Source organism: Delphinapterus leucas, chromosome 9, assembly GCF_059928025.1.
Source record: "Delphinapterus leucas isolate spDelLeu-1000000601 "Yukka" chromosome 9, BTC_Dleu_Yukka2, whole genome shotgun sequence".
Taxonomy (NCBI): domain Eukaryota; kingdom Metazoa; phylum Chordata; class Mammalia; order Artiodactyla; family Monodontidae; genus Delphinapterus; species Delphinapterus leucas.
The window spans coordinates 27,631,460-27,644,195 of NC_143137.1; the positions used below are offsets into that span (position 1 = coordinate 27,631,460).

The 12,736-nt window shown below is 41.2% G+C and overlaps 1 protein-coding gene across 1 annotated transcript; it reads left to right on the forward strand.

Moving 5' to 3' along the window:
- Positions 1 to 10,540: 10,540 nt before the first annotated feature.
- Positions 10,541 to 11,822, forward strand: TAS2R16 (taste 2 receptor member 16; the record flags this gene model as incomplete). The annotated part of the gene is given in 3 exon segments (XM_022589650.3): positions 10,541 to 10,940; positions 10,943 to 11,146; positions 11,149 to 11,822. Coding segments are annotated over 3 exon segments (849 nt in total), but the record flags the coding sequence as incomplete, so codon positions are not given.
- Positions 11,823 to 12,736: the final 914 nt, after the last annotated feature.

Genomic DNA, 12,736 nt, shown 5'->3' on the forward strand with positions numbered 1-12,736 from the left:
GCCTCCTCCGTCAGGCTGGGAGATGGGGGGGGGGTGGGGGGAGCAATGGCTATAAGGCTAATTGCTCCTCTTGCCATGGGGTTTGATTAATGGTGAGGTCCAGCAACATTTTCATACCAACAGTGGATGGGTAATAACCAAAACTTGGAATTGGCGCTTACATTTTTATTGAAACAAGGATGATGCACAGGTCTTTGAGTAGGACTCAGGGTTTCTTACAATCTTTTTTTTCTCCTGCCTCAACCTCAGGAGTAAGAATCTGTACCATGCCAGGCCCGTTCACCATCATCCTCCATCCAAGGGTGTTCCATCTGTAGCAGGGACTCACTTCTAACTTGTTTATTGATTCCCAAGAAAAATCCAATCATTATGGATAACTTTTTTTATTGGATCAACTAAATTCTCGTACTTAATAAAGCAAAGTTAAATGATTCTCAAAACATTTGTTGCTGTGTAAAAGGTGTTATCTACTTTTCTTTATCTCAAATACTATATTACTACCATAAATATCTTTATTTTTTTCCAGTTTTCTATTTCCCCATTTTCCGAGGCAAAACAAAATTTTAAATATCTTATCAAAAAAAAAAATCTCAGCCTTCATGTTCACTCTCTCTGTGTTCTGTTTCTTTTTCTCACCTTTACTCCAACTGCAGAGTATTATAAGGGAGAATAGTTGAGTCAAGCAAAAGCCCGAAGACTCTGATCTGGATTTTGATTCCTCAGAAAACCTGTGTATGCTACCATGAGAATAAAGGTTTTTTTAATAAATTACTAAATGACCAGCTAGTTGACCTAAGTCACACATTTTTATTCCTCATATGTCCAGAAAGGCACTTCCGCATGTCTACCTAGATTCAAAGGAAAGAAATAAGCTGATGCATCATATCCAAAATAATAAATTACATCGTGAAAAACTGGGAGGGGATACTGAAACTGGCATGCTGTATGTTTTAACATAATGTGACTATCTTACATATACATGATAATATTTGAATTCATGTGAGTCTTTCTGTGCCCACTATCTTTCTCTGGAAGGAGATTAAAGGAAGATCTTTAGAGACTAAGTTGAAAATATACATATATGTGAAAATGAGAGAGAATGCAAATAAGTGAAAATGTAAGCAACAGACTAATCATCAGAATATGTTACTTATTGGATACAGTCTCCACTGACTCATGTTCTACTTGCTTCGTTTTCTGTTTGTTAATAGAAATATTATAGGATTCACAAGCAAACCAAAGATTGCAAACTACAGTTGGGAAATTTTGCCCTCAAAATTTTATTAGACATTTTATAAGTCTTTCTTTTACTAACCAGATAGAGGTTGAAAGGCTAGTTTGCATATCACTAGCATGCTCCTGGCTGGGCCCTTTGCTAACTGTAAGAATTGGCTAGCTCTGGTAGGGCCAGTCTCTCCCCAGCCAGAAAAGTTTTTCAAGATGTCAAAACATCATAATATACAGAAATTGTATTGTATAGAAATACTGTGTAAAATATACACATATAAACACAAAATAAATTCCTAAATCCATCAAATGAGAATGTCCCAGGAAGGGGAGGGAAGAGACAAACAAAATACTTTTTCTTGAGGTGAGCAAGTTAAAAAGCTTATGTGGCCTCTTAAGCATGATTTCTTAACAGTAAAAAGACTTTTTAAACATCTAGAGGATCCCAGGAAAAACAAAAAAGCCTTCTGTCTAAGCTCATTCCCCACATGGTTAAAACAAGACCGAGGAATTACATGCCCCAAAACATACACCAAAAAAACAAAAAAAGAAAGTTCATCTGTTACAAGTAAATCTCACTTCATAAAACAGTAATTTGTGGTATGTCAACAAATGAGTATTCTCTAGATAAGTTGCATGTTAGAGCTTTTAACTTTCCATTTTTTTAAACTTTCAATTATGAAGGTCTAAAATGAGCAAAGATACTACCATAACAAAAATAAGAAAAAATTTCAGATACTTAGGGTTACCCAAAATGTTGGGGTTTGTTGTTGTTGTGCAAACATATGTTTTCTTTCTCTTGGGTAAATAAATACCTAGGAATGGAATAGCCATATCATATGGTAGGTGTATGTTTAACTTTTAAAGAAACCGCCAAACTGTTTTCCAAGTGTCCCAGCATTTCACATTTCCACCAATAATATAGACGAGCTCCAATTTCTCCATATTACTGCCAGCACTGGATCTGGTCAGTCAGCTAAAGATGAAACCTTTCAGCTTTCATATGCCTGAAAAAGTATTTATCTGACCTGAATTCCTGAAAGATATTTTTGTGGTTATAGAATTTAAGGTTGAAAGTTTAAAATTTTTCTTTCAGTGTACTAAAATTTTGCCCCACTACCTTCTGGCTTTCATTGTTTCCTACAAGAAGTCTTCTATCATACTTATTTTTCTTCTGTATCTAATGCATCTTTGTTCTCTGGCTACTTATAAGATTTTCTCATCAGTGCTGGTTTCAAGTAATTTTGTTATTATATGCTTTGGCATAATTTTCTTCACGTTTCTTGTGTTTGGAGTTTATCGAGATTCTTGGATCCGTAAGTTTATAATTTTCATGAATTTGGAAATTTTTCCAACCATTCTTTTTTTAAACAGATTTTATTTTTTTTAGAGGAGTTTTTAGGTTTCACAGCAAAACTGAACGCAGAGCACACAGAGTTCCCACATACCTCCTGTCACCCCACCATCAACATCCTGCTCCAGAGTAATACATTTGTTATAATCGGTGAATCTACACTGACACATTATTGCCACCACCCAAAGTCCATAGGTTACATCAAGGTTGACTTTTGGTGATGTATATTCCCTGGGTTTTGCCAAATGTACAATGACATGTATCTACCATTACAGTATCATATGGAATAGTTTCATTGCCCTAAAAGTCCTCCATACTCCCCCCAACTCCTGATAACCACTAATCTTCCATAATTCTGCCTTTTTCAGAATGCCATACAATTGGAATTATAGACTATGTAGGTTTTTCAAATTAATTTCTTTCACTTAGTAATATTCATTGAAGGTTCCCTGATTTATTTCATGACTTTATAGCTCATTTATTTTTAGCAGTGAATAATATTTCATTGTTTGGATGTATTATGCTTTGTTTTTCTATTTTTCTACAGAGACTACCTTATTTTTTTTAAACATATCTTCAAATGTTTCTCTGTTCCTTCCCTTCTCCCCCATCTCATCTCCTTCAGGGACGCCAGTTGCATGTATATTAGGCTACTTGAAGCTGTTCTACAGCTGTGTTCTCTCTCTCTCTCTCTCTCTCTCTCTCTCTCTCTCTCTCTCTCTCTCTCTCCCCCTCTCTCTCCCCCTCTCTCCCTCTCTCTCCCTCTCCCTCTCCCTGGCTTACCTTTTCTTCTGAGTTTGGTTTCATATACATTCTATTGTTATTTCTTCAAGTTCACTGATCTTTTCATCTGCAGAGTCTAGTTTGTTATTTTTTCCAGCCTTATTGAGACATTATAAACATATACTTAAGTTTAAGGTGTACAACATGATGATTTGATACATGTATATATTGCAAAATGATTACCATAATAAGGTTAGTCAACACCTCCATCCCTCACATAATCACCATTCTTTCTGTGGTGATAACATTTAAGATCTACTCTCTTAACAACTTTCAAGTATGTTAGATCCCCAGAACTTATCCATCTTATAGCTGGAATTTTATCTCCTTTGACCAACATAACCCCATTTTCCTCACCCCTCAATCCCTGGCAACCACCATTTTATCCTTGTTTCTATGAATTTGGCTTTTTTAGATTTCACATATGTTATACCGTATTTGTCTTTCTCTGACTATTTCACCACTAGTGAAATCTTTAGCAACCAGGCTACCATACTGTGCTAGGGACAATCTGTGCCCTAAATAACCCTCATATTGAGGTCCTCTTTGCCTGCTAGGATATGAGTTTGTCAGTCCAAACCCCATCTGATCACCTGTTTCCCAGACCACTCCTGGTATCACTTATGTTTGTTCAGACTTCCAAAAAGCAGATACCAAAATAGTATTAGATATGCAAGAGATTTATCGGAGAAGTGTCTGTGAAAAAAAAGGAGGATGAAGCTGGAGAAGACAAAGATAGACTCCAGACTGAGATGAGACTTGACCTCTATGAAGGGGTGGAGGGGGAAGCAAGAGGGTCAGGTAGGAAGATTCCTGAGCTGCAGTGCAGTTTTAAGAAAGTCCCAGCCTGAATGAAGAGTGTCCTTGAGTCAAAGTCACAGTTGATAAGTCCCCCATCTCATGGGAATGAATCAGCATTATTCCTCCTTCTACCTCTGCCATGCTTAGTCACTAGGTGAGCCCAGCCCATGGGAAGCATGGCTCTTATTGCAAATGTGGTTCTGGATCCAGAAGCTTGGCTCACCAATTACATTCCCAGCAGCAGACAATCTGAGCAGCACATTTTCATAGCCACAGCCGCCACAGCTCCTTGCTGACTAGTCCATGCAAATACTGCCCTCTAGAGTTCTGCAAAGCACAACCCCGCGACATCTTTGTCTCCTAAATACTGCACAAACTCGCCTCTGTCTTTAAATTCCAATATTCCCATCGCTTCCTCACTCTCAACTCACGGAACCTTGTTTCCCACCTCACTGAAAAACACGCGTAAGAAAGGAACTTCTACATGTTATCACCACGTGTATGCTTCTTTTCCTCCCGCTACTAAGGGAAAAAAATCCTTGCATGCAGCAAAGGCCAACTCCTCTACTTGACTAAGCCCTACCATCTCTTGCTTACTAAAGACAACACTCCCAGAAGTTAGTTTCCCCTCTCTCTCTCTCTCTCTTGCATCATCAGTTTCCCCTCCTCTACTAGATCATTTGCACCATACAAAAACATGCTGTTACTTATCTTTTAAAAATGTATGTATTTATGCGTATGAAGGTTTGGGGGAAAGGTGGCTGGCCCTAGACTAGCAGGATAGTCACATGTGGTTTATCCTTGAGAAATTGTTTTCAAACTCCAGGGACATAGTCCCTGCAGAGCCTTTCTAGCCTCTACAAACAGGGTTTAGGCAGTCCATGAACAACTCCAAATTCTGAGATGGGACAAAGACCAGGAGGTTTGAGAATGCTTATCCTCTTTCCCTTCAATTCTTACTCCTTTTTTCTTCATCTTCATCTCTTTCTATCCTGCTGTTTGCACTCTCCCTATTGTTTTTTCCTATGCCAATGCTTTGGTGGTACAGAGGTATCCAAGTCATCCCTTGGATGCACAGAGTGCACAGAGCAGGCACCACTGTGTGCACCCAGCACTGGCTGATGAGTTACTGACCTTGTAGTTAAGAAACATACAGAAGGTAACCAAGTGAAGATTTCTCACAGCTCTTCCATAGCCAACCTCTCACTCCCCATCACCACATATTTTTAGTAAAGATTTATTCCAAAATCCCTCTTTGCAACATCTGAAAATTTTATTCTGCCCCAAAACTACAACAAAGAAATTTTCATAGTAGGACATCATTTATTAAAAACAAAACCAAAGATCTCACTTCTTTTATATGTTGAGAAAGTCTCAGCTTGGGCCAAAGTTGGGCCTTCCATTAGAGACTGATAAATCTATTTAAACTGGAGCTTCCTGAGGAGTGGCCACAGGGTAGCCTGTACGTACAAGGACCTGAGTCCTCCCCAGGCTAGAAGGAACCAGATATGACGTGTTTCAATCAATGATTTTCAAACTGAATCAAGCATCAAAATCACCTAGAAGCCTGGTTAAAATTCAGATTGTTGGGTCTCACTCCCAGAATCTCTGATTCAGTAGGTGTGAGTAGGGCTCAAGAATCTGCATTTCTAGCTATTCTCCAGGAGATGCTGATGCTGTTAATCCATAGGAATCACAGCTTTAGACACTGCAAGAGAGGAGTGTCTCTGAGGGTGGTGTTTATCATTCAACTGCCTTAACCCCACCCAACCTCATGGACTTGTGCTGTCCTAGGGAGAGACACAAAGTAAAGAAAACATCTCTGAGGCTCTGGAGTGTGTTTGTGGCTTTATTTTTCCCCCCTCTAATTGAACATAACAGGAGAGGAGGAGTGTTATTCTCCTCCATGTTACCTCAGATCACCAGAGGCTCTGCACCTTGAGTGTTGAAACGTTCTAAGGCAGCAGGGCCAGTGCCTGGGAAGAGTGATGAAAACAGAGGCAGTGCTGAATGGATTCTGTCTGTCACCTGAATCACAGTTGTTTTGCTGTTGATGGTGGGGATGGTCTTTAACTCCTTTTGGCCAGAATTTTGCCTAAGGCCTTTGGATAGCATCATTTTAGTATTAAATTATAGTTCTTGTATTTTCTACAATTTGCAATTTGCCAGCTGAGTGGGTATATGCTCCCAGGGTTTCAGTAATGCGTACATTCAATAAATTGGAGACTAAACAAATTAATGCTATGATTCTTAAAGAATGAGATAAAAAGCAAGAAAAAAATGAACTTGCTTCAGGCTGCACAGGTTGATGGCAGAATTAAAAATAGAAGAGAGAATGAGTTTGGATCCTGTGCTTGGACCACATTAGTTACTATTAGATATTCTTTTCAAATGCTGACCCTTTGGGAGCCATTGCCACGTGAAAAAGATCGATTCTGACTGTTACAGAATTCCAGTAACACAAGGAAGAAAATGTGTTTGGCTAATTGGGAAACATCTGATCCCACTATTTTTTGGTCAAATTTGGGATTGGTTTAACAAGGGTCAAAGGCAAAACTCCATGACAAGCCTGTGGGGAAAAGAGTTCTATTTTTCAGGAAAGGGAATTATAAAGGGGAAGGCAGGTAAACAAAGTGTGTTCTTCATTTTAAGGTGAGGATGAAATCATTTTTCCCACAACCTTCAAGGATGAATGCCATCTTCCTCCACAGAACAAATATATCCTGAAAAATGAGACTAAGCACAGACTGAAAAGAAGCTTCCTGTGCATTACCTGGCTCATGACTCTGATCTGTTCCATTGTATCATCTCCTTCTCTGACTCTCACCCTCCTGCCTCCTCTTATAAAGGCCTTTGTAATTACATTGGGCCCACCCAGGTTTTCCAGGATAATCTCCCCACTCAAGGTCCTTAATCACAACTGCACAGTCCCTTTTGCCACATACGGTAACATATTCACAGGTTTGGGGCATTAGGATGTCAATATTCTGGAAGGGGGACATTAACGATGTAAATAAACTACCACATTATATTAACAATTGTTGAAGTCACATTGTTGAGTCCATATTGTACTAACTTGGGGTCCATTTGCCAGCCCCACTGGCCCAAACACTGATCAATAAATGCACATTCACAGCAGTGCAGATCATGGGAACCACTCTCCACAATGTCACGTATGATGTATAAGAACTTATAATCACCATTTGTCTCATTCAATTTTGAAGCATTTGTTCAAATTAAATGCCCAAGCCACAAGTTTTTCCCTAAAAAATTGTCAATTTGGGCACACTTATATTTTACCATCTTTGTCAGTTTCAATTATTTGAAATGACATAAGAGTATAATCACATGTGTGCATTTCTCTATTATACTAGGAGGCTAGCTTTATGATTTTCAAGGCCCTTACACTTGTGATATAGTAGGACACATGGTCTGCTCTCCTTGTACTCATCATTCATTCAACAGCTATTTTCTAAGTACCTACTAGGTGCTGTTGTGTTCTAGTTGCTGAATCAAGGGACCCCAGAGACTGCTCTGCAGGATTCACAGGCCCACACAAGAAAAGAGCCAGCCTTTGAACTCCTAACCCCAGGGAACATCAACCACCAGTTAGGGACTCACTTTATATGTCTCACATTCAAACTTTCACAAAGAGAATCTGGGTTATTCGACTGGTCACTATCATTATGGAGAGTGCCCCTGTGGAGTGCAGTAGAGCCAGGCCTTGAGGGTTCTCAGAATGAGGCAGTGAATACTGGAGGCAACACGCCTAGTGTATCCAGGACAAAAGGCAGGTGTTAATGTTATTATTGTATATTTCACGTCATATCATTTCTTATCTTTCTCCCTTCTTTTTTTTTTTTGCGGTACGCGGGCCTCTCACTGTTGTGGCCTCTCCCGTTGCGGAGCACAGGCACCGGACGTGCAGGCTCAGCGGCCATGGCTCACGGGCCCAGCCGCTCCGCGGCATGTGGGATCTTCCCAGACCAGGGCACGAACCCGCATCCCCTGCATCCACAGGCGGACTCTCTACCACTGCGCCACCAGGGAAGCCCTCTTTCTCCCTTCTTATACCTGGATACATCTCAACCAATTCACCTTTTAATTGAAAACTAAAAGGTGCCATCTCCCTTTTAAAATTTCCTGATTCTTGCATTTTGTTGAGAATGCAGATCAGATGCTTTCTAATATTCTGTTTCTTAGTGTAATTTTTAAGTGTGGTTTACCTTTGCACCGTGAGTTCAGTGGTTTCTTGTTTTACTTTCAAGGATTCTATGACTTTCACTTTGTCTCCCTCATCAACTAGTAATTATCAGAATTATCCTCTCAATTTTGAAGGCACTAATTAAATATTTGGTGTCTATCTGGTATAGTTTTCCAGAACTAATTTCCTGAATTCATTTTCTGGTCTGCATATATAGCTCTGGATTCCTAAATACTGAGTTATTTAGAAGTAATGTGTAGTTTGTCCCTTGTCTAAAACAGCATTGAAAGTCTACAAAATCACAAGCGTCTTGGTTATAGGGATCTTTGTGTCTCTGAGGCTTTCAATTACCATCTTCATATTCCAAGGTACCACACACCACCACGCATTCACTTCCACACCAGTGACATTGGATACTTGGAACTGTGGTCCCAGAATCGAGATAGAAAAAGGGCTTGCTTCAAGAGGGTGCTATTGTAGTTGTTTGGGCAACTGCACATCAAATTTGCCTCTAGTGAGATTACAAAGAATAGAAGGACTAAGGGTTAAGCTTCCAAGCTTCCTCAAACAGCTCAGAGTGTGAATACTGGGCTGCTTCCCCACAGATATCTGGCTGCTCAGCTCAGCCTCAGGGCCTATGGGATGGAGCTTCGAGCAGCAAGAGCACAGAAGGGACGGTGCAGCCCAGGCCAGGCTACACAGCTGCACAGGGAAGCAGCTGCCAAGTGCCTATCCTCAGCAGGTGCCTGACGGATCAGCCCATTCCACATCCACTGGGGTCAGACTTGCTTGTGAGCCCTCATGAGACACTTCCAGAAATACCTAGTGGGGACCTGGCAGAGGGCTACAACTTTACAGAACCAGATTACAGCGGGGCCAGGGACATCGAAGTTACCATCAACAGCGATTACCTTTGTCTCCACAGGCTGGTTAGAGAAGGGAAAGCTTGAAGACAATAATACATAAACAAACAAATAAAGAGAGCAAGTCTTCTACGCTTCTCTATTCAGTAGACCCCATGCTTCAAAATGGTTTTACTAGTGGTAAGAGGGCCCTCTTTCAATTCATCTTGAGCAATGGTAGCAGTGACAAACAGAGCCTCGCCATGTAAGGGGGAAAAAAATGGTGATGATAATGGAAAAAGAACATTTCCCAAACATATATAAAGCATGAGCTCAAGGCACAGGAATCGGCAGAACAATAGCCAAGGAGGCCACACCTCAATTGTAGGGAGAGTACTGGGGGCACCATGCAGTGATTTCTCTGAGTTGAGAAATTCAATGGGCAGTAAAGAAAGTGGCCCGTCTTGGATGAGGATACTTGAAGGTCTCAGCTTCCAGCAATTTCGTGGGTGGAATCTCAAAGCAAAGATTTTCTTTATTGCTTTTTCTATGCATTCAAACTTTGATTGTAGCATCCACGCCCAGCTGCTGTAGAAGCTGGGGACACACGGTTTCTGAAGTTGACATTGTTACAGCACTCAATGAGCAGAAATGTTACCCAGGATGTGAATGGACAGCGAAGGATTTATCTATCCTGTGGTTCAAACTTTAGGTTAAAAGACTGACGATATTCTATTTAAAAGATGGGGAAATAACCTAAAGACACCTCAGGCAGATAAAGAAGAAATAAACAGCATGGTTATGAAATACGGATGCTTTTTTTTTTTTTTGCGGTACGCGGGTCTCTCACTGTTGTGGCCTCTCCCGTTGCGGAGCACAGGCTCCAGACGTGCAGGCTCAGCAGCCATGGCTCACGGGCCCAGCCGCTCTGCGGCATGTGGGATCTTCCTGGACCGGGGTACGAACCCATGTCCCCTGCATCGGCAGGCGGACTCTCAACCACTGCGCCACCAGGGAAACCCTAGGGATGCTTTTTATGGGAATAATCAAATCACCTCAGGAGCAAGAATCCACACTCAAACAACATTTCCCTGCATCCAGGCCTGATAACAAACCAGCAGGCAAAGCATAAGCAAATCCTGCAGATAGGAAAATGGGAAAGTCAAAAATAAGCCCAGAAAAATTTGCATCCAGAGGGAGATATTTTCTTGTGTGAAACACTAGTGGGGCCAGGAATCTGGTCCCTACCTGGAAATTGTTGCAGAGATTCTAAGTCTGTGCCCAGGAAGTTTCTTTGGAATAGAAGGAAGATAACCATCCAACTCTGTCTTCTTCATGATCATCTATATGCTGAAGCTCTTGACAATAATTATGCAGAGCAGCTTAACTGTTGTAGTGCTGGGCACAGAGTGGGTAAGTTTCCAAAGGCTGTCACCTGTGGAAATGATTCTCACCGGCCTGGGTGTCTGCTGCTTCTGTCAACTGTGGTCATCGATGCTGTACAACTTTTGCTCCCACTTCTACCTTAATTACGAATTTTGGTACTTCAGTATCGTCTGGGAATTTACTAACATTCTTTCATTCTGGTTGACCAGCATGTTTGCTGTCTTCTACTGTGTCAAACTCTCCTCCTTCAGCCACCCCATCTTCTGGCTGAAGTGGAGAATTGTGAGGTTTCCTTGGCTGTTGCTGGGTTCTCTGCTGATTTCTTGTGTGTCTATCACCTTTGCAGCAAGATTCAACTAATCTCCATGAGGCATTTCCCTAGAAACAGCGCCATGACTGAGAGACGAGATATTCCTGTGGGATTCTTCCATGTGTCACAAGTGGTTGTGTTGATTATTCCTTTCCTCCTGTTCCTGGCCTCCACCGTCTTGCTCATGGCCTTATTATTCCAACACCTGAGGCAGATGAAAGATCATCACACCAGCCACTCTCCAGCCTGGAAGCTCACTCTACTGCCCTGAGGTCTCTTGCCGTCTTCCTCATTTTCTTCACCTCTTATTTTCTGACCCTACTAATCTCCATGTGGGGTGTCCTTTTTAATAAGGGGTTCTGGTTCTGGGCCTGGGAAGCTATCATCTGTGCTCTAGTCTCTATTCATTTGACTTCACGGATGCTGAGCAGCCCTAAACTGAAAAGGGTTTTAAAGGTAAAGTGCTGGGACCTAGAGGCTGCCTGAGGCACAGGGGACAAGAAGGCCCCTGGACAAATGGGTGTTTGCACTGATACAACTAATATCAATAACCTAACCTGCAGGACTCTTCACAATCCCCTGTGTGATGGTGACGCACCATAAATGCAAGCCTCAATCTCTTTCCCTACAGCCATCTATCTCCAAACAAGCAATCCCTTCTCTATTCTATGCCACTCCTTTCTTTTCCTTTCCACAGTCCCCAGGTTGGCCCCAACTTTCTCATGACATCTCCATCTCTCCTTAGTCCTCTCTACCTCTGAAATCTTTCTCCCAGTATATTCAACACAAGAGACCCAAAGTCACAGTATCTGCATTTTGTTTTTATTTGACCCATTCCATGACTGCCAATTCTTCATACTAATATGAATCCCTTCCCCACAAGAATTTATTGCCCACATCCTGAATGTTCTCCATGCTAAGCCCTTGATTTACTTTCCATATTTTAGTCAAGAAGAGATCTTCTATCTCTCTCTCCGTTGCTTCTGTACTTTTATTCAATAATATGATTTTCCTTATTTGTGTCTCTTCCAAATACTGTGCCTTTATGCTTTTAATATTCAAGTCAAATTTTAACTCTTCTTTTTCTTGCCAAGACATTACTTCCCCCAGAATAGCAGATGACTTACCCAATCTAGGGTCATCCTGGAACCTCTTCAAATATTGGCAATTTAATTTGACCAACTGCACACAGTTTCCATTGGCTGGATTCTTGCCTCTTCATGGTACCACAAGTTGGAATGGACTTTCTAGAAATATTCCCAGATTGAGGCTTAGCTCATTCTCTTCCATACATAACCCAGATATCAGCTGAGAACTCCTCTTTGTAAAATCTGAGTGACATTGGCTTAAGTTTTCTGTAATTTTCTATTCTGTGTTCTCTGACAATCCAAAGTCCCTCCCAAATGGATAAGAATACAGGAACCACACAGGAATCGAATTAAAATCACATACAGGACTTTCGTGTTCTTTAGAAGTCCTTTCAACCTCCCAATCCCACAGGTTTCTCTCATACTCTTTTCCTTATAGGGCTAAGTCCTACCTTATCCCCACGGTATCTCTCTCCTTATTTCTCTCCTCTTCACCCTCACCCACTAGCAACAAAGTGTCTTAGTAATTGCAAACCTCTGGACCTTTGAGTCTCAGCTTCCATCTGTTCCAGGCACTTGTCAAGGTATTTTTCCTAAGGACAGCTTCATCTCTTAAAGCATTCTGATGCCAGAGTTTATGAATATAATTGTTTGCACCTTTTATATATATGGGGCATGTCTGATGAACTGAACTTCTGGTTCTGCCATGAGAAGGCTCAAACACCTCCTGAGGAAAAAACC